Here is a 23,525-nt window from a genome sequence, read left to right as displayed (position 1 = left end):
GGTAATTTTGTGTGAATAGGTTTGTTATAATTTCTTATTCCATTGAATTCAACTATAAATTTATATTAAAACATTAATTTTTAACATATTTTAAAGGAAAGTTTACTTCAATAAATTCCTAGATAAATTAAATTTGTATTTCTGTCTCTTACTACTTAAGAATACGGTATGTACTTTTATTTATTATGCATATTTTGAAACTTTTATAAAATAAAAAAAAATCCAATTTTTCTGTACGATAATTTAATTGAATTTTTGAAATACAATAATTATATTAAAACAACTAGATTTCATTGGTAACTTAAGCTAAGAAGGAACATTATAGTAACACTTACAATCTACCGTGGACTAGTACTGGCAACACTTTCAGTCCTGTCAGTTGGCAGCACTGTGGCGTTGTCAGCGTTGTTGGCGGGAATATTGAATGTGATGTTTTGTGTGAGCAGAGGTTGTGTTGTGTTGTCTATTGACTCTTGAAACATTGTAGCATTCACTGAAAAAAAAAAATATATATATGTAGATTTTTTTCGTTGTGTTCCCTGTATGTTGTGACATGACAAGTGTGTCATAGTGTTACTTGTGACATAGTGTTACCTGTATCATAGTGTTACCTGTGACATAGTGTTACCTGTGACAGTGTTACCTGTATCATAGTGTTACCTGTATCATAGTGTTACCTGTGACATAGTGTTACCTGTGACATAGCGTTACCTGTATCATAGTGTTACCTGTGACACAGTGTTACCTGTGTCATAGTGTTACCTGTGACGTATTGCTGGAACCAGTTGTTGATGTGTGCAGCATGTCGCTGCAGCCAGTGTATACGCATGGTGGCACTGTCCACTATCTTCTGCAACGTCTGAGACATCGGCAGCAACTTCTCTTTGTGCTCGTGAGCGAACTTCTTCAACTGAACAAATTCACTATTTAAGATAAAATCTTCCAGCTGTAGATATGTTATTGAGGCTCTAGATCAGTGTTTCCCAAGGTGGGGCGTACACCCCACTTGGGGGACATTTGGATTTAGAGGGGGCAATTCAGGATATTCTCAAAAACATAAAAAGTTTTAACAATGAAAAAAAATTATAGCTAGTTAGATTTGAACTCGTTCTTTCTAATATTAAACCCCTCCTTCAAATAAATCCAATTAGGTTTTTGGTACCCGCCCCCCCTATTTTTTTTCGAAGAAGGGACGCGGTTGTGATATGGGATCCTCTCCCCAATAGGGAGTATACCTTCTAAACCCTTCTATTCCTGTTACGTACAATGACGAGACCACGGGTATGGTTGCGGTTTTATCTGCTTAAAGTGCCCGTCCCCTACTTAGATGAAGATTAAGCCCCTCCCACCTAAAATATTACTGACCTTATTTAGTTCTTCAGTGGTGGTAATAAATCCGAAGGCTCCGCTGACAACTGCTGGGAACATGAAGGCGTCCATTTGTGAGAATTTATCGTATACTCTGTCGAAGTTATGAATGAGGAAGTCCTGCGCCAGCCTCGTGCCAAGTGGGGGCTCCACACTCCACACAGCTACCGCGTACTGCTTCGGGATCTCTGACAGACTCTTCTCCAGTAACCTGGAGTAGATTTAAAGTATCATAGGTATAGAAGTTTTCACATATCTTGTCGGTTTACATGATCTTGAGCTGTTAAGATATTTGAATAGAACTATACTTGGCATGTATTCTGCCTGAATGTGCAAACTGAAGTTCAGTCCATTATTATACATGCGAATGTTTAGATGGATGGATGGATGGATGTTTTTTGAAGGTATCTCTGGAACAGCTTAACAGATCTTGATGAATCTTGGCATAGATGTAGAACATAGTGTGGAAGAAGACATAGGTTATTTATTATGTTTTTTTTATTCCGCGTGAATTAAGTCGCGGGCTACAGCTAGTCATAAGACTACATAAGATATATTACGATTGAGTCATAGACATAGTTAATTTTTTTTTCAAATTTAATCAAATTGAGTGAATTAAAATACTTAAAAATTAAATTTAATTCATACTATTACTAGTTTTTATAAAATGGAAAAATTTGCAAATCTGAAAGGAATTAAAAAAAGCAATGGAGTGAAAGTTATTACATAGATATAAGTGACTCCTGGCGAGTGCTGGGCAGCACGTTGATGGCCTGACTTCTCACACCAGGGTCTGTGGAGTTGAGGAACAGCTTCCAGAAGAAGTCGAACTCTCGCCGCCCGCCGTGCTTCACCGCCATATTGTAAACCAACGAACGAAGGTAATTTGGTATACTGGAAAAAAAAATACAAATTTTTCACTAAGTAAATCTATATATATAAAAGAAAGTGGTGTTAGTTACACTATTTATAACTCAAGAACGGCTGAATCAATTTGACTGAAAATTGGTGGGCAGGTAGCTTAGAACCAGGAAACGGACATAGGATAATTTTTACCCCGTTTTCTATTTTTTATTCCGCGCGGACGGAGTCGCGGTCGACAGTTAGTTATTAACATTACTTATATTTAAGTATACTTACGGGTTATTAGTAAGGTCTTTTTGTGTGGACCAGGAGTAGAACTGTTGTCTGGCCCAGTCGAGACACCGCGGGGACTCCACAATACACTCCCACATCAATAAGCTCTCGATAAGGAACGCCTCGTTATCGTCTTTGGGAGTGTTAAGGCCATAATTAAGGCGTTCGAGTTGCTTCTTCAATATAATATTCATATAATCCTAGGTATTAAATTAAACCTTATTTAGTAGGCTGTTTAATTACTGTATTAAATACTCGACTGAAGGCTTTAATAGATGTCATAGCCATCTATGGTCAACATTTTATAACAAAGGTTTTTTTGGACATACTCGAAAACATCGAAAAAAATATAAAAAAAAAGTTAAGACGAATAAGTTTTTTTTTACTTTTTTTTTATATTTCATCTCTTACGTCCACTATATGTATTTAGTGGAGATATAATATACCCTATGGCACTCAGGGGAAGAAGACGTAATCGTTTGACACCTCACACATCAAAATAAGTTCAGTAATTTAGGTTCTAGACCAAGGATTCCCAAAGTAGTTGATATCGATCCCTTGGGTATTTATACTAGTCTGCTAACTTAAAGCATTGCTAATTCTCACTCTGTCTTCTTCTATTGACCTAAGTTAGAATGAAAAATAACACTCTATAGCAGCTGTTTTAAGTTAGTGGACCATTATGAATAAGGGGGTTGATCTTAAAAGTAGGTAATTTGGCCTTGGGGGTCTGAATTACAGTTCATTTTGGAAAAGGGGTCACTTGTCCAAAATAGTTTGAGGATACCTGCTCTAGACCATGGTAAATGCAAACCAACATAGTATATAAAAACAAACATAAGCGAAAAATCCTTTACTCTCTATTGATCGGGTAAAAAAGAGGTACAAAGTTTTCGATTCAAATCTTATTAATATTATAAATGCGAATGTTTAAATGGAAGGTTTGTAAGAAAGTATCTTCAGAAAGGCTGTATGGATCTCGATGATATTTAGCACAGATGTAGAACATAGCCTGGAAAAACAACTAATTAAGTTTTTTTTTTTTAATTCTGTGTGGACGAAGTTGCGGGCGATAGCTAATATTAACATAAATTAGCAGAATTACCTGGAAATAAACATATCCTGAAGTTGCTCTTAGATTATGTTTCAAGAAGTACATGTTATTAAGTAATAAATCCCAAACGATCTTGGAATCCTCTCCGTTGATGACACAAGTTGTAAGTCCTAAAGCGTAGCTGTACTCGAGCTGGTCAGCTTTAGCGAAGTTAAAAGCATCATCTATTAACTGAGCCTTGGTTAAAGGATTACTGAAGTTGTTTGATTTCAGAGCCTGATTTAATAGTTCCCAATTTCTCTTGTCGTAGTTCACTCGATAGTAACCTATTATAAAACGTTTGGGATTTGATAAATTCTATAGTAAATATATAATTATAATTATATATAACTAATTCCATTTGATTGTCTCTTTGTAACATTGGAAAAAATTAATGAAAAAAAACTGAACGGTCAAGTAGTTGGCGCCAGAATGGACTGTCATCTGTCACCTGTCAAAGATTTTATATGTCATTCTAGCGATTTAAAAAAAAAATATTCCTTTTTCAAATTTTTATTTTAAATAATTTTATGAAATATCTCAAAAAAAAACATTTTTTTGAATTTTTGGAATGAAATTTGACGGAATTTTTTTGCTATGACTTCAGTACACAGATTACTTTGTATATTATAAAGTTTTTTTTTGTATATCTGTGGTACATTTAATGCTACTGTCACACTTGATCATGTTAACATCTGTAGTGAAAAAAGGCATTTTTTTCTCCTCAATTTAAAGATGTTTTTTTTTTTTTTTTAAACTTTGTACATACACATGATGTATTGTACTGGAAAGCTTAACTCTAAAAGAGTTCTCTTACAGCTTACCATTATATAGAGAGAGGTTATTTAATGTTCTTTTAAATACTAAAATAAATACTTACCAATAGCATCAATATTGACATATAAAGCTTGAGTGTCATTTATGTGCAAGTCAGTGGTGGCAGTTCTGTCAGTCAGCCACAGCCTGGGCCTAGTGGTCCAATTGGCACGTGGTACATCCATGGTGGCATAACTGAGTGGTATATGCCACAACTGATCTGTCATCTCCTTGTATGGTTCACCACTACTTGTGAACAATTTCTGAATGAAGTAATTAAAAGGTTAACTTTTGTATTGGAAGTTATTTTACTTAATTATGGGTAAAATTGACAGTTGTATTGACTTGACATTCTCTTTGGATAAAACAGAGACATCTATATATATAAAAGAAAGTTGTGTTAGTTACACTATTTATAACTCAAGAACGGCTGAATCGATTTGACTAAAAATTGGTGGGCAGGTAGCTTAGAACCAGGAAACGGACATAGGATAATTTTTACCCCGTTTTCTATTTTTTATTCCGCGCGGACGGAGTCGCGGGTAAAAGCTAGTGTTTCTTATAATCATGACAATACATGAGTCATGAGAATCAAAACCAAAAAAAAAAACATTTACGACAAAAATATGTTTTAGTCGAATTCAACGGTATAAGAAATTTTAACAATCCTATCTAAACGATTTTACCTTTATAAGTCTGTTTATACAGACTTATTGAAAAACAAACATGTTTGTATCAATTTAAACACTGAAACTTTTCAAAATAAATCCAAAGATAAAAGATGACATTGTCAGCCAGTGTGGTGTTAATACAATTGAATCGGTCATTTCAAAAACCACTTAAGTCAACATTTTTTCCAACATGCTTTTTTTACAGAAAATGGTTTTTCAAAGGTAGATGTGTATTCTGGGTGAAAACAACTTAAGTCAAAACATTCCTTCCTCTTTTAATAATACCGATTGATTGAACATTCATTCTCATTATTGAAGAAAATAACAACTTCTGTTTCACTTCCATCAACGAAAGCCTATAATTTGAAAGTGCCCATCAATAAAAATAAAATAGACGATTTAAAACTAGTTCAAGATAGCATTCCGGAAGAGCATATGCCATTTTATAACAACATTTTTAGTCCAGATGAGAATGATGGAGAATATGACTATGTACCATAAAGATATTAAAACATGACAAATTAATACATGTGAAATATTAATAAGATTATTTTTAAGTGTAATTCTTAATTACAAGCAATAAAAAATATGATTACTACAATTTTTTTGGTTAAATTATATACCACTAAACCTATTTCTCGCTAAAACAACATAAGTCAAGAACTGTTTATCAGGTTTTTTTCATTATTTCTATTAATAAAGCGAAAAGATTATACGCTATTTTAATTTTTTACCCCTCGAATACTAAATTAACCATAAAGAAGCTCTTCAAAACTCATTTGTTTGTGTATGAAACAGTTTTTATTGATTTCTGAAAAATTATAATTTTGTGACTTATGAGGTTTTTGAAATGACCGATTCAATTGTAATTTTCATTTAATTACACATAAAATAAGCATAAAACGTAGCTATTTCAGTTCAAATTTGCATGATAATTATAATAAAAAACCAACGTGAAAATATTTTATAACGAGATCATTACTGTGGGTTACTACTGATTGAATTTGGCTGGCTTTGATGGAGGAGTGGATGAAAAAAATATAATTTTTTTGTATACATTAAGTGCATCAGAGATAAACCATCATGTCCACTTGCTAATTTGTCACCTTGTATACAAAATTTCATTTTTTTTGTCGTTTTACCTTGAGCTGCGCTGCGCAGTGCCCTCTCCTTTTACCGTCACACCTATTATGTTCTGAGCATCGACTCATACAATGTTCCGAGTGGACAAATTAAATACTATAAATGACTAATAAACTACAACTTACTTGAGTGAAAGTGACTTTTCCTTTGTCATAATCTCTCTCCACATTGACCACAGGGTAACCAGCTTGTCTCGTCCACGAGTTCATGAACTCAACCACAGACAAATGTTGGAACATCGAGTGATTCTTTATAACTTCAGACATCGCTTCCCATAAGTCATTTTCAACCGCATTTGAATATTTCCTTAATATAATTAATGTTTGTTAGAATGTATCTTCAAAATGCTTCAAAATATCTAGATGATATTTGACATAGATGTAGAAAAGAGTAACATAGGCTACTTATTTATTATTTTTTAATTTTACGTGGACGGAGTCGCAGGCGACAACTAGTTATATATTAAAAATTTATTAATATTTCAAAATTATTAATATTTAATAGCTTTCAGATTATGTTCTACATTAAAGGTAAATTTCATCAAAATTCGATAAGCCGTTTTGGAGATACATAGTAACAAATATCCATCCATACAAACTTTTGTATTTATAATACTAGTATAATGTTTGTTTAACACTTTCAATGCCAACAATTTAATAGTTAACTCAAAAGGCCAGTAGTCAGTGAACGTGTTAACGTTAAAATTTGTTACTTTAGGGCAGTGTCTCCAAAAGTGGGCGATAACGCCCCCTTGGGGGCGTTTGAAACCTAGGAGGGGGCGATAAGGGGCCCAAAAAAGGGGGGGCATTGAAATTAATTAAAGTAATGAAATTGTGGATTTAAGTTTTAGGGCTGAATAAAAATTAGGGGCGCTCTGAAATATAATTGATTTTCAAAGGGGGCGGTGAAAGAAAATAGTTTGACAATCACTGCTTTAAGGCTACCAAAGAAAAAAACTTGGCAGAAACTAAAAAAAAAAAAATCTTAAAAAATACTTAGTTAAAAAAATATGCTCACCAATTATTCAAATAAGTTTCTAATCCTTTATGGAACAGTTCTTCAGTAATCGTATGATTTAACATTCGTATCAAGTTTGCACCTTTCATGTAAGATATTTCGTCAAACTTCTGAGATATCTCCGAAGCATCAATAACTTTTCGGGACACAGGCGAGGTGTTCTTCAAAGCGTCAGATTTTAAGAGATTCATTTTATCCTGTGTCAATGATTCAAACATTTTCCATTCCGGTTCAATCTGTATGAAAAAAACATGTGCATTTAAAAAAAAACTACCTTAAACGCAACTCATTCATGTGTTCACACTAACGAAACATGTTTATACACATGAATTAAATATATTTATATTAACCATTTAAATTAATAAGGAAAAAATCTTTAAAAAAACATGGCAACGTTACGCCTAAAAATAGAAAATTATTTTACAACCAGTACCGTGGATTTCTGAGACCATAATCTCCGTTTAAGACATTTTGTTATCTTTTTTTGTCAAAGATAATAATAAGGATGGCGATATGTTTTATATAGAAAACTAGCTGTCGCCCGCGACTCCGTCCGCGCGCAGTTAAAAAAAAAATGGGGGTGGGGGTTATGAAAAAATAGATGTTAGCCGATTCTCAGACCTACTGAATATGCTCACAAAATTTCATGAGAATCGGTCAAGCCGTTTCGGAGGAGTACGGGAACGAAAACTGTGACACGAGAATTTTATATATTAGATAGAAAACTTGATCTCAGAAACCTATTGTTAAAAGAGTGTTAAATAAAAACTTACACGATCAACACCAACATATTCTATGTAAGTAGCGAATCCTTCATTAAGCCATAGGTCGGTCCACCATTTCATTGTTACCAAGTTACCGAACCACTGGTGGGCTAATTCGTGGGCTATATCTATGGCCACACTCTGTTTATCTCTGGGTACATTCTCATCTTTATCAAATAGAAGTGTCGTTTCCCTGGAAATTAAATAAATAATAGAAACTGTTAAAAACAATCTGTAGATCCCGGCTGATTGACATGTAACTTCCTAAGAAATTTAATATTGGTTAAGACAACTGTTGAAGTGAATAAATATTGCGGGTCTCTTTAATGTTAGTCTTTGTCAATGGCTGCTTTTAAGCAGTCGAATGTGAACCTTACCTGAATGTAATTAAACCCCAATTTTCCATCGCACCACTGGAAAAATCAGGAACCGCTATCAAATCTAATTTCTCCAAAGCGTAAGGTAGACCGAAAACATCTTCATAATATTCTAGAAGTTTCGGTGTTATACTTAAAGCGTATTTAGCTTTATGTATAAGTTCAGGTCTCGTCCATATTTTGATGGATTTTGTTATATTGTCTTTACTTGTGTAGTTTGTCTCTAAGTATTTAAAGTCTGATATGACGTAAGCAACTAAGTACGTAGACATATTTACTGATCTTTCAAAATGTGTCCATTGCCAGCCGGGCTCTTCTTCTCTATAATATAGAAAAAAATTCAGAATAATTTCATCAATATAACGTTAATGAAAAATTATTTAATATTTGTCTGTCTGGTAATCTCTGGAACGGATGGTCCGATTTTGATGATGCATCTTGGCATATTATAGGCTACTTTTTTATAATTCTGCAACTAGGAATTAGCAGGCGATTTCTAGACAAACATATATTTATGTCACTTATATATAACTTTCCTTATACTTAAAAATATGGCAAAACCCAAATATTTTGAATACCAACTAAAGTAAATTTTAAGGAAGGTAAAAACCAAGTATTTTCCTGAAGACAAATATTGTATTTTGAATACGGAAAATAAGTTACTGAATTTATTTTATACTAGCTGTCGCCCGCGACTACGTCCACGCGTAATTTTAAAAAAAACTTAATACCAAAACCTTTTACCAAATTTCATCAATATCCGTTAAGCTGTTCCGGAGATAACTTCAAACAAACATCAATCTAAACTTTCGCATTTATAATATTAGTAAGACTAGTTGACTAGTCAGGAACATACCAATTAAATCTTACTAGTATAATAAATGTAGAAGTTTGTTTGGTTGTATGTTAGAAGCACTACTGACTTAACAAATTCGGATGAAATTTGGTCACAAGAATATAACATAGTCTGGATTAACGCCGTAGAGTAACTTTGGTTCAGACAAAAAATTATGTTTCTTTTGTTATAATTTTAGTATTCTACTAAAAAACAAAGATATTGTCTTTTATAAGTCTATTCCGTATGGTAATGAATGAAGGTCTTACATATTTTCCTGGGCAGATACTTTCATGTTAGACAATGCGGTCATATTAGTTAGATGTGATATACTGATTTCAAACTTGGCTTTGAAAGCGGGCTCATCAAAACATGGAAATGCCGCCCTGGCTGATGTAGGTTCAAATTGAGTTACACCTAGTTTCCTGAAAAAAAATCACAAACAAAAAAAAAAAAGATTTAAAATCAGTTACTTCCAAGGTGATGTTATAAATGAAAATTCATTGAACAACTCACTTTATCTCATTTTTACTCGTAGTATATGTACTTTTATAGAAGCCAGTCATCGAATTGGATATATTTCCAGTAAACGACAGCTCCAGTATGTAATCAATACCAGATTTAAGTGGTGATTCTAATGTTAGTATCAATCTGTCTCCGGTGCTCTCCTTTATTGACAATATCTTTATATTACGTACACTGCTGTGAGTCACTTGAGTGTCAACTGTTAGCTCAAGATTGTTAAGTGGATTTAATGTTGTATGATTAAATATATCTGTTTTGTTTTCTTTCGTAACTGAATTTTCTGACTCATTTTGTGGTACTGATACGGTGTTTATTGTGGTTAATTCAGTGATATTACTTATGTCACGCCTTTTCCTTGCATTAATTGTTTCTTGTTCATAAATCTGTTCCGTAAGTTTAGCATTCTTATTAATACTAAGACCTTTTGAGTGTAAAATAATTTCTTTAACTTGTTTACTGGCCCTTAGTGTGATGTATACATCTCCACTGAAGACAGAATTCTCAATGTCAGTTTTTAATTTTAATCTGTAAAAACTTGGATATACATAAGGTGGTAATCGCAGGTCGGGTGAGGGCGCATTTGTGTACCCAAATGGTTCTGTGTCGTCCCAAAAATCATGTGGTGCTTCTTGTGATATCTGAAATAAATAATATTTACTATAACTGAAAACTTGTAAATCTAAAACTAAAAAAATAATTTTAGTTAGAAGGATCCAAGGATTCTGCGCATTTTTTTTCATTAAATACTTCAGAACTAATACGGTAAAATTATAATGAAATTATAGATTATTATTGATTAATATAATAAAAAATTTACGATAATTTTAGGAACGTCTTTGTATTATACTATTTTTATGATTTTTTTAATACTCACACTTTCATCGCCATAAATTATAAAAATATTAACAAATAAAATAATATAAAGTAAATAACTCATTGTACTAACTAAAAACTAAGAAACATCACAGGTATGATTAAAATTCAATTGGCTAAACTAAGTTCAAAACTTTGAAATTCATTTTACATATTCGAAAAACATAATTAATTCAATTTTAATTTAATAAAAATAAATTAAAAATGACTAAACACTGAAAGACGTTTTCACACTTTGACATGTTCAATTGTAACTGTCAATTTGACGTCAGATAGATTTTTCTTATCTGACCAAAGAGTATATAACACAATCTGGCAAAGGTCACGTATTTATAGACTTTTTTTTTACATGATTTCCGTTTGATAGATAAATTATTGTGGCAATGGGCAACTGATAAAACTGCAATGAATGTAAACTTTGATTTGGATAACGAATTGTAATTGATAAAATAGCAGTTTACAATGTCATCGAACCATTTTTTGGACTGACCTACCAATGGACGATAAATAATAACATTTTCCTAATAAAATTAGTGCATTAATTTTTATTGAAAGGTAAAATGGAGTAAGATAATGACTAAAGATTTGTGGATAAACTTACCTTAAAATATGTCACAAAATAAACAATTACTCCGACTATGAAAGCAAGAATAACCGCAAAGATTACAAAAGAGATGCATATACAAGTCGAAATAAAAATTCCTCCTTTTCTACCATAGTGAATGTCATCAAGACCTTGAGTTTCACACGCCAGGAACTGCTGGCGACTTGTCGATAAAGCCATGTCCTTTACACATACTGAAATAAACAATTGTATATTTATTTGTAGCATATTTTTTTTTAAATTATATACGTATTAAGATTTAACAAACTGGATCGTAAGCGTTAATAAACAATTAAATTATTAATGCGGATTATTGACTTCGAGGTGAAATGCGACAAAGCATATTTATGTCGTTAACTCTCTTTCTCTCTATATAAAGAATCAATGTTTAATTTCCTGGTAGATAGTACAAACACGATGGTCGTCACAATTACCACCTCTCTTTGGCAATGTTGTATTGACAAATACAGGTAGGGTCCTAAGAACTGCTTGTTTACTTACTACGATACAATCGACATAAACCTTGTCTAATCGTGTGCGGTGTGACGAATTGTATGCGGGCGGCACCGGCGATAACGATTTGCAACCGAACTACGATTTTATGATTCAAATGAAAATATTGCAAAATACACGGTGAAAATCGCGATGGGAAACTTGAAGATTAATTTTTACGATGTACAAATCTGAAATTCCTTAGTCTTATCTTAAGTACGTGTCTATGGTTGTTTACGTGTACTTTTTTATAGCCTATTCTTTCATAAATTGACAATCTATTCGACCGATATTAACTATCAGACACTGTGGTTACCCAGTACACTCCATTTCATAAAACTGAAAGCAGTTATTTAATTACGATTAGTTAATAAATTTATAAAAAATTGACCATTTTTTTATGTTGCTTGTTCATTATGTTTGTTGAATATATCAACAGTTAAATCCTACGGTAAACTTTATATTTTTTACATTCGAAATTACAAAAAAATGTCTTAAAAATGGACCTCCAGTACAATAATTCGATTCAAACCTAATAGTTATGAATATCCAACGACCCTGACCCATACATTTTTGGGGAACGAGAGGGAGGGCGGCATAGCGCTGCCCAAAAAACAAAAACCTAACAGCTAGAGCTAATAAATTAAGTTTTTTAAATATGGAAACATAGATATATTCAAGGTTATATTATGTTGGAAGTGAAAGTACTTCCTATTACATGTACAATGGTACATCTTACTAATATCATAAATGCTAATGTTTAGATGGATGGATGTTTGTTTGAAAGTATCTCCAGAACGGCTAAACAGATGTCGATGAAATTTAGTACAAATGTAGAAAATACTCTCGAAGAACACATCGGCTACTTATTTAGTTTTTTTCTGTGCCGCGCGGACGGAGTCGCGGACGACAGATAGTATACATATAAGGATAGAAATTTATGCTATTGTGATTAGAACGAAGTAGTTAGTGAACATGTCGTTTTGATTTGATAACTTTATTTATGAATTAATACAAATTAACTAATCTAGCTGACCTTCAATTTAACTGCAAAATATGTAATTTTATAAAGTAACGTTAATAATTTAAAAATTAGAACGCAAAATATGAAGATAAGAACAAATGAGTTACGCAATCAATTTATTATATTACGTCAGTTACGTATGTCTATCACATCTCAATATTTGATCTTTTAAATTGTGTTTTAAAATAAAATTATTACTATTATTATTTATTTGTTTTTATTATTTTTTCATTAAATAATTTAATATGACGTGTATTTGCGTGGTGTTATTTTTCTTTTCGTCTGACTATTTAGATTTCTCGTATTCAATTAGACTAAGAAAGCCAACTTAATGACCACTTTATGAGTCTAACTGCACAGGTCGTAAAGGTAAGTAATGTAAACTAAGGATAGTAAAGTGTTGAACCAGTTTTCTTATCTGCTGGGTGAATCTTATTTTGTTTTTTGGTTTAGTAATAAAAAAACTTTTTTGAAATAGTTATTTGTGACTTATAACGTTATAAAGACAACAGGAAATAGTCATATTTTTAGCCGACTTCAAAAAGAAGGAGGTTATCAATTCGACTGTATTTTTTTTTTTTTTTTTTTTTTTATGTGTGTTACCGCGAAACTCCGCCCCTGGTGGTCCGATTTTGATGAAAAATATTTTAATCGAAAGGAAGTGCTTGCAGGTGGGTCCCATTTTTTTGTTTTTTTTTTTAAATAACTAGAAGACTAGTAGATTTTGAATATAGCTTCAAAATTTGTTGCGACAATTAGGGACATTTTTGCTTTCAGCGCTTACGTTGGCTAAACTATAGGACCTACATAAAAATGATGTGTGGCGAATTGTAGCTCTTTAAATGTGCTAAATAAAAGTCCGCGATAGCATATATCTATCTTTTATAGTTTTCTCACAATAACCATTTTTTTCTTCAGAAACATCAATTAAATTCAGGCCCTATTTCCGACGCTATTATTCGAGTTCAGTATTAACCCTTATGTAAATAAACATGTTCATTATCAAGAGAATTTAATGTAGATTATATTTGCAATTGAAACTATATCATTCTGTCTAATAGTTTAGGAGATATCGTAAGAATAAAATTACGCGGAAACGAAAAATGCTACACGAAAAGCACAATTTTGCTTTCTGGGCTTACGTAGGTCAAACTATGTGACTTACATAAAAATGATGTATGGAGTAATTATAGATCCTTAAATTTGCTAACTAACAGTCTTCGGTGGCATATATCTATCATCTATGGATGTCTCACAAAAACCATGTTATTGTGAACAAACTTCGATTAAAATGCACACGAAAAACAGCGTCGTAAGCTTACGGCGCTATTATATTACATTCGATATGAATCCTTATCCAAATAAATATGTTTGATGGCTAGAGTATTAAATGCAGATTACATTAGCCTTTAAACTATGTAATTCTGATCAATAGTTTGGGAGATATTAAATAATTAAAAACTACGCGCATTCGAAAAATGCTAGTGCGGCGCGCGGCTGGACAAAATTAAAGGCACGCTACGATGTATTAGTTCGTTAATTTTCAATTTGTATACCGATTTTGATAATTATTTCATTGTTTAAAGGATAAGTGGTTATCTGCTGCATTCTAAATTAGTTTTTGAATTGAAGTTCACACATATCAAATAGGAAAGTCCTTTTCTTTATTTGTCTTATTTATGTCTTTATATGTATTAAGGAAATTTGTAATTGAACTTCAAATTCACTAAAAATTGTGAAATAAAACAAAAATTTTAAGAAAAAAAAATAGCCGACTTCAAAAAAAAAACAATCTCAAACAAAATGCACTCAAAAGTAACCTAAAAAAAACAATTTCAAACAAAATGCACTCAAAAGTAACCTAAAAAAACCAATTTCAAACAAAATGCACTCAAAAGTAACATAAAAAACAATTTTAAACAAAATGCATTCAAAAGTACCATAAAAAACAATCTCAAACAAAATGCACTAAAAAGAAACAAAATAATGACATGAAAACTTCTTTCTTTCTTTCTTCTCTCTTTCAAAAACCCTCTAAACTCTAAAGAAAGTTCTCTTCTTTCTTGTAACATGTCTATATTGTATAATTATTGTTATTTTGGAGTCGGTTTCGGCCTAAGTAGGGACATAAACGTAAGTATGTCTCATACATCTCAAATATAAAATGTATAATATTATATTATATTTACTTCGGCCGACACCGACTGCGAAATAACAATAATTATACAATATAGACATGTTACAAGAAAGAAGAGAACTTTCTTTAGAGTTTAGAGGGTTTTTGAAAGAGAGAAGAAAGAAAGAAAGAAGTTTTCATGTCATTATTTTGTTTCTTTTTAGTGCATTTTGTTTGAGATTGTTTTTTATGGTACTTTTGAATGCATTTTGTTTAAAATTGTTTTTTATGTTACTTTTGAGTGCATTTTGTTTGAAATTGTTTTTTTTAGGTTACTTTTGAGTGCATTTTGTTTGAGATTGTTTTTTTTTTTTTTGTACTTTTTATGTCAGCATAGAGGAATATGAGTCATTATCTGACGTAGTATAACTTTATACTACGTCATATAATGATGGTGTCAAAAAACTTTACTGGTTTAATTTATAGCTCGTATTTATTTCTCTAGTATGAAATATTATGTGCTTAGCGTATTCTCTATTAGTAAAAAGTCATATTTACACATCAAAAAACTTAAGGATACACGTTAATAGGAAATGAAATATGCAGACTAAAAATGTAGCTCGATGATGTCACAGTAGGTTCACGACTCTGCACCATAGTAGGAAACTAAGGCTATAAATTAAACGGTGAGTGTTCCATCTCACGTAAAATTACTCTATGACGTCTTTTATACGCAATAATTTGCGGTCTGTTCACATTTTTATTATCTCTCAAAGCAATATTTCCGAAATTATAATTCTTTAATTATTGTAATTCAATGTACAAATCTGAAATCAATTGCATACAGAATACGGATCAAAAGGACAATGGGCAAATTTGTATGGAGTCTGGGCTAAATGCTCAACAGTGATGAAAGCCATGCCATTTGAAAGATTATGGGGTGTTATTTAATTCATACTATGGCAGCCATTTCGAAATCGAATGCGAACATGGTGTTTTCGAGCATTCAAAAATATAATAATTACTATGGGAGTTAGTAGCATTAGCGTGTTGTGTTTTATATTTAAGAGAAAAAAACAACATGTTTGTTTGTTTATTGCTTTATTATCATTTATTACATAGATTTAAACATTTTTTTCGAACTACAAAAATATTTGTTACATTTAATAAAATCTGTTACATTTTTGTTTTTTTACCGAAACAAAAATGTAACAGATGTTTGTATATTATTAAAATATTATTGTACGATTTCGACATGGCTGCCATAGTATGAATTAAATAACACCCCATAATCTTTCAAATGGCATGGCTTTCATCACTGTTGAGATCTTGGCCCAAAATGCCCATTGTCCTTTGTTTCAAAGTTTATTGTAAATCATACGTTTTGCATAATGTTGAAAGCGACTTCAGGAAAATATTACGTATATATTTTTTTATATTTGCGGTCCACCATATGAGTAATAAATTCCATTTAATGCAACTGTTTAAATTAATCTAATAAAATAATTATAATAAAAGAGCTGCAGTTAAAAACACTAATTGGAGAATTTACCAAATTAAAATAAAAAAGCTCCATGGGTTATTTATCAATTATAGAGATTAAAAATATTTTTTTTATCTATGGTCAATTTGATAATTTAGATCGTAGCGCGAAAGGAATTTAATTGTTATAAATATAAATATACTTTATAAAATAGCACGTAGACATTACGAAATAATCCCGATTTATTCAAAGTAAATAAATGGCTGACTGTTATACAAACCGGATGTTATTACGAAGATTCTTAATTTATGGTTTGTTTCATCTTGAGGGGCCTTTGTACTACGTGAGAACACAGATGGTAAACGCAAAGTGTGTTAGATAATAGAGCTTTTGATGATAGATAAGTGGTTAAAAAAAAGATCAAATAAACAAACGCTATTTGAAGACGCAAGTAAACTTTGCAGTTAATGAAGGATGGAAATAACGATGGGAATTTAAATTATATCGAAATGTTATAACAAGAAAAACATTATGAATTCATTGTAACGTAAAAATACCAGCCAAGAATGATGTCTTACAGTGGGTTTCTGAAAAAATCTCCATTTAAAACATATTATTATCTCTGTTCTGTCAAAGATAATGACAGGGATGACGATGATTTCATACAGATATTTTGGTCTCAGAAAACAACTGTTACTCATTCAAATTTTAATGCATAAACCAGAACAAACTTTCACTATGGGAAACACATGAAATGACGTCATTTAAACTTTAGCTGTAAGAAATGTAAAAAGCCGATGTTTCGTAAAATGGACGTAAAGAAATCTTCCGCTATGTTGTAATAAAATATTAATAGGTTGGAAATGCTTTAATAAATTAAATAAAAAGTTTGGTCTGCTTTATAAATTAAATTATTTAATTTGGCAAAACGTAAAGAAATAGCTAAACTAGATGTCTTATGATAACATGTTTATTAATGTAAAAACTACAAATTCAAGTTTTGTTTAAACTATAATTTGCATAGACTTAAGGTTATTTTTGTTAGTTACGTAAAAGGTGTACGATATATGGATATTTGTAGAAATATGTGTAAATTCCCAATACGTGGGAATAATAATTCCTAAATAATAATAAATACTAATTCCCTTAACAGTGGTAGATCCCGCAACAACAATATTTGTTGGGTGCACGAATTGGCCGGGTCGACCGGTGCAATACCACGACCACACAGAAGACAGGCGTGAAGTGGAAGCAATTCCGCGTTTCGTCTGATGAGTGTGGTACCGGAGGCCTAATTTTTGTCCTGTTTCCCTTCCCATCCTTTTCTTTATAGGAAAGGATGGGAAGGGGAAGTGGATTTGGCGGAAAAGGGGACGCATAGAAAGGAGAAATATCCTCTTTCTGTGCATCCTCTTCTCCGTTAATTAAAGGTAGGCAACGCGTCTGCATTTGCGGATGTCTATGGGCAACGGTCGCCTCGCTATTGCGGCGAATCCAGGTGGCCGTTTGCTCGTTTGCCACCTTATAATATAAAAAAAAAAAAAAACGTCAGGCATGGCTAATTATAATAAAAGACTGTACCTAACATTCCGGCAAATCAAAATAAATGTGCAATAGATTTTGTTTTTTATTGTATTTTTAACCGCGTAAATTTTGTATGGCATGTATTTTAATCCCATTTAAAACAATTTGTACGCAATATAATCGTATATTTATAACTTCTCTATATGTAATTTTTTGGGTTTCGCTAATTTTGACTAGAAGTTTTAGGTTATAATCTGAGTCAGAGAAATGTAGTAAGATTCCCTTACTAATATTATAAATGCGAATGTTTAGATGGATGGATGGATTAATGTTTGTTTTGAAGGTATCTCCAGAAAAGCTGAACGGATCTTGATTAAATTTTGGTATAATATAGATGTAGAACATAGTCTGGAGGAACACATAGACTACTTATTATATTTTTTAAATCCGCGCGTGCGGAGTCGCGAGCTACAGCTAGTGTTGGGATTTCAACCGAGTAAAAACTCGAAATGGATAAATACCCATAATTTCCATCTTTTTGTCGAGTTTTTATCCAAAAACATGGATAAAAACTATTTGCAATTTCAAAATTGTAATTTATCATAAACTTTGTTATTTCACGAATATACGAGATTGGAATAAAAGAAAAACAAAAATAAAATTATATTTAACATGCTTTATTAATCAATTTAATGATAAAAACAACTTTTGAAAGCGCAATTATTAGGTACCTCCTCGTATGTAATATTAATGTTAAAATTTGACAAAATACTTTTGCTAAAGTAATGTGATAGCAATGATAATAATAATTAATGCACAAAAAAACTATTTTTGAAACTATATTTAAAATATTAATAAGTAGTTCAAATAAAAGCATCTCATCAAAGGTGGGCATTAACTCGTTAATCGTAAATAACGAAGTTAACATTTTGCTTAACGGATTAACTTTTAAGTTAACTTGAAAAAGGGTTAACGCTTTTATTAACTTCCGTTAAACTCAACTCCCGATAATTTACTCCGTTAATCGTTACATCGAGAAATTGAGGAGCAGAAGGTTAGCGTGGTTTGGTCAAAATGGTCAAGCAAATCAAAATAATCAAGTGTGAACAGATCGAATGAATGTGTTAGAGAATGTGTAGTGAAACAAGTATCGTCATAATAAGTGTGAAATTGAATTGAAAGAATTGAAAGAAAAGAAAGAATTGAATTTACAATTTACAAAAATGTGTGCAATTCACATATTATCAAAATACATCAAGGGATCTTCTTTTCACTTGTTTTACCTATTTCTCTCAGCCTCAAAAGCAGTATAATTTTGGTATGGTTAACTCTTAACAAATAACTTTAACTTGCGTTTAATTTTCACTCTCTTCAATTTAATGAAACATATTCCAATTATATTTAATGAAAGTAATTTTTGCAGCTTTTTCTGTAGTCAAGCGATGTATTTTATTATTGTGAATGTGTGCGTGTATACTGAAAGATCGTTCATACGCGGCCGAAGTACATGGTGCTGAAAGTATGTGTATTGCAACTTTATTTAAATTTGTTAAAGAACAATTCCTTTCCACCAAGTGCTTACTTCGTTGACGCTTTTCCAGATAAAAGGTTTTTGTCAAAATCCTTCCTTTGCCTTATACGCAGCTAACTCTGCCATTACTTTTATATACAAAAACATGTCATTTCGTTAATAAAACCCATTTCTTCTAGTTCTTCGTCTTGATTTAAAAAAATTATTCTTGGCTTCATTTTTAAGAATAGTTATATTAGGTAATACTCGTATGGGACGTATTTTAGATTTCATATCCTTGAATATCATTAACACCGTATGATATGAAGTCGTCAAAAGTTATTAATTTAAGCTTTTAATTAACAAATATTATACTAGCTTAAGATGAGATCTTATAGTTGCACTTTGATGCTCGTGCGGTTCATACGACGATTACCTGGGCACTGCTCGGCATAGGCATAATGGTAGTGGGGGCAGGATAAGCGAAAACAAAGAAATACGTGTGTTTTGGTACAATAAAATAAATATTAGATTCGCAAAAACATAAATATCCACTGCTTTGGATAAATATCCGATAAAAATGGGTAAAAACGGGTTTTTATCCATTTCGGATAAAAACTCGAGTTAATATCTTTTGAGTTTTTATCATCTGCCCATCACTAGCTACAGCTAGTAATTTATAAATATCAGGCGCCGACCTGGCGTAGAATTGATGGTAAAAAATTTACTAACATAACAGTTGGTACGCTTTTAAAACCGTAAAGAATATTCAATAGTTCACTAGTTCATAGAAAACTAATAATAAAGTGAACGAGGTCAGCGATTTATAAACTTGATTCAATAGACTTTTTACTGTAAATATTTTGTATGCGAGGTTTTTCAGCAGTGAATTGAACGAATTGGTTATTTTGAAATTATTATTAAAGACAATTTAATAAATATTAAATAATATTGTTATCACGATTTGAATAGTAAATAATATTAACTGTACAAATTCAATCTGTATTTACTTTAGCGCTTTTTAAATAATATAAATAGCGTTTTATTATTATTTTTTTTATACGTTATTTTTTACCTAAATTAATATATGAGTAATCAATACTCTGTGGTTTATTTAAAGTATTAAAATGTACAGAACAAAAAAAGAACTTACGAATGGAATTAATAATAAAAAATAAAAAGGGGTATGCAAGCGTTGAATCAATCAAAGTTAACATCGCGTGAAATTAAAAAAAAATAATACTCGTATAAGAGAGTCATGCTCATTATGTATCTTTAAATAAAAGAATTTGGTTCAAGGTTTGTACAAACTGAATTTTGACTTGTACTTTACCAATATATTTTTGCAATAAGAGCATTGGAATAAGAACAGTGTAATGCAAATTATGAGATTTTAAAATTCCCCTATCTTAAAAACCGAACACATCTTAAAATGCGAACGTATTAATGGATGTTTGTTGCTAAGTAATTTAAGAACGTCTGTATGAATCTGGAGGAAGTTTACACAGGCATAGGTTACGGTATGGAAAAGCACGTAGTCCAGAAAAAATGTACAGGATCTGAGGCATAGATATATTTTCTACGCGGATGAAACTGCGGGCAACAGCAGGGCCACAATCTGATCTCATTTCTGTGCATGTCACGTGACTATTTGTTATTGTCGGATGCAATAAAAGTTGAATTATTAATGCGAATATAATTGATTATCCACATTTAATCATGGTTGATTCATTGCGAAAATTGCATCATGATTGTGCGTAGTATTTTTAGTTCATTTTCAAAGCTTTTATGGATTCGGGAATCTAATTGTACTTTAAAGGATCTCTTACTTTGGATTTTTAACACATCGATTTTCTGTAAACTCAGTTTTAGTTTCGTTTTTTTTCAATACTTTTTGATGGAATAAAGTGCTATGAAGTTATAACTGATTTTGTGTTTTTTTTTCTATGTCTTTACATTTGGCTATTGTTCAATACGTAACTAATGGTTGTCATTTGTTTTAATTCTTTGCAGTAGATTTTAGTTGTAAGTTTGGACGAATGGCGTTCAATGTATGTACATAAAATTGTTGCATCACCGCGTAGGTAGTTGAAAAATTGCTCCGATCTTATTGAACCCAATTATAATCGTTGGCAAATTAAAAAAGTACATTAAAATGGTTAATTTTAATCATCGAATGATGTTCATAGTATCGCTTTCAATTAACCAATTTTGTTTTCAATTATATGTAAGATATTTGCACAAGTGTAATTTTGTATACAATGGTATTTTGGGACTTTACTCGAAAGTATTAATTTTATAGGTATTTTAATATTTAAAATTATTCTTGTAATATTCTTTTCGTGAGTAATTAATTTAAAATACCAATTTAAAACATTAAAAGATTGGGTAATGATTAATATATGATATGTGCATTAAATATGAATTGAAAAATAAAAAAAATATAAATTAACACAGCATGTGTAGCAAATTAATTTGCGCCGTTATAAAAGAAATACAAAACGTAAACGCGAAAGAAATTAATTAAAATTGCAAATTACAAAAAATACATTAAAATGTATCAACGAAATTAAGGCAAACACACAAATTGTCTTTAAAGTTAACGACCAAAATATGTTGATGCATTTCCAATAAAAGAAATGTTTATTGCAGATTGAATTTATAATAATAAAAAAATATTACCGTTTAGATGGCACCCGTAAATCCAAGTGGCTGAATGAGCACATTCACTATATACTGAAGTTTACACGATGAAAAAAAAACACAAAAAGCGAGGGAAAACGAATCGTAATATGTCATGAGCGGCGCGCGCAATGCCGGTAAATGACGGTAAATTCACTTCGCCGTGGGCGTTATTTTACGTATTTAACATCCAATAGTGTTGAACTACCACACACCTTGTAACGTTTCAAAGATTGAATATATCAAGAAGGAAGGTAGATCATTTTATAATGGTCATTTCATGGTATGAAGTGGGTTGTTGCGTTTGCAACGACCTTGTTGATAATGTCTATGCATAATATTTTCTTACAGATCTTTGTTTCTTGTGTTAATTCTTATGTGTTGTTAATTTTTCCGATCTTATATATATTTTTTATTATTATGTCATAATAAAATCATCCAGGTGTATATTGTTTGCAAACTAACATGACTTCTCCTTGACTGTAGATTTGGTTACACATTTTTTTGATTTACATTTTAAATTCCATGATAATTCTTTTTCGAATCTCGGGATTCAACAATCCTTTCATTATTTAAAATCGTACATGTGTTTCAGTTTATTTCCAAGTAAGTCATCGTAAATAAAATCCGTGAGATCATTGAATGGGCTCTGTCTTCCCATATCTTATTTCATTCATACCAGTATTGTATCTTGAAGCTGTTTTTTTTTATTACAATGAGTTACTATCACATTCAGTGTTTAATAGATTTAATATAACCCACGGTCCTATTTTCATTGTTATCCTTTTAATTTTATATCTAAGTTAATTAAAAATCAACGAAGAACAACGAAATTAACCGATGTCCTAACCTATATGGATAATCGATACATACACCAATAACAGTGTTTTTCAAAAGAGAATGTAACAAAGGTAAGAAATTAACGTTTACAATATTCAGAAATCCGAAATCTACGCTTTTGTTTTATTGTTGCGGATTTGTGTAATTCCACAGATGAGGTACATAAACACTATGATCTTAGAAATATATCGGCATATCTTTGATCTTCATTCAATGGTAAATAAGCGTTACTCTGTACATAAACATTAGGTACCTACAAGTATCATTAACCGTTTGTCACGGCGTATTTATATAGATGTTTTATTCTACTAATAAGTATTGTTTTGTAAAATGTTCAAGAGTAAATTAATAGCTTTGATATAATTATGTATTTTATTAATATTGTTGTAGCCTGCGACTTCGTCCGCGCGGAATTAAAAATAAATCTTTATAAGTAGCCCATATGTTCTTACAGTTAAGCTGTTAGATACCTTCTAACAAACATATCATCCATCCATCCATCCGTCTAAACATTTGAATTTATAATATTAGTAAGATTTGAGTGAGTATGGCTTCTACTATAAGTTACTAGCTTTTTCCCGCGACTCCGTTCGCGCGGAATAAAAAAAAATAGAAAACGGGGTAAAAATCA

At 31.3% G+C, this 23,525-nt stretch overlaps 1 protein-coding gene across 1 annotated transcript; it reads right to left on the bottom strand.

The window, feature by feature from the left end:
- Positions 1 to 264: 264 nt before the first annotated feature.
- LOC106720389 (aminopeptidase Ey-like) lies at positions 265 to 22,202 on the bottom strand. The gene is made up of 15 exons (XM_045678925.1): positions 22,055 to 22,202; positions 11,221 to 11,417; positions 9,738 to 10,384; positions 9,491 to 9,646; positions 8,387 to 8,707; positions 8,019 to 8,202; positions 7,246 to 7,481; positions 6,354 to 6,534; positions 4,479 to 4,677; positions 3,611 to 3,885; positions 2,509 to 2,705; positions 2,095 to 2,262; positions 1,366 to 1,579; positions 763 to 910; positions 265 to 493 (listed from the first exon to the last, which is right to left on the bottom strand). Exons 2-15 carry the CDS (start codon positions 11,401 to 11,403, stop codon positions 339 to 341), a joined length of 3,264 nt encoding a protein of 1,087 aa, XP_045534881.1. The 5' UTR covers positions 11,404 to 11,417; positions 22,055 to 22,202; the 3' UTR covers positions 265 to 338.
- Between the last annotated feature and the right edge of the window lie 1,323 nt (positions 22,203 to 23,525).

The sequence above is a fragment of the Papilio machaon genome, chromosome 8 (genome assembly GCF_912999745.1).
Source record: "Papilio machaon chromosome 8, ilPapMach1.1, whole genome shotgun sequence".
Classification (NCBI taxonomy): domain Eukaryota; kingdom Metazoa; phylum Arthropoda; class Insecta; order Lepidoptera; family Papilionidae; genus Papilio; species Papilio machaon.
The sequence above is the reverse complement of the archived record's forward strand: the minus strand, read 5'-3'. Positions and strand labels throughout refer to the sequence as shown.

Excerpts from the sequence above, each read along its gene's own strand:
- LOC106720389 (XM_045678925.1), bottom strand. The coding sequence starts at position 11,403 with ATGGCTTTATCGACAAGTCGCCAGCAGTTCCTGGCGTGTGAAACTCAA. Across the intron at positions 4,678-6,353 it reads GAAAAGTCACTTTCACTCAA|AAATTGTTCACAAGTAGTGG; the intron begins GTAAGTTGTAGT and ends TACTTCATTCAG. Across the intron at positions 1,580-2,094 it reads CAGGAGTCACTTATATCTAT|GTTACTGGAGAAGAGTCTGT; the intron begins GTAATAACTTTC and ends AATCTACTCCAG.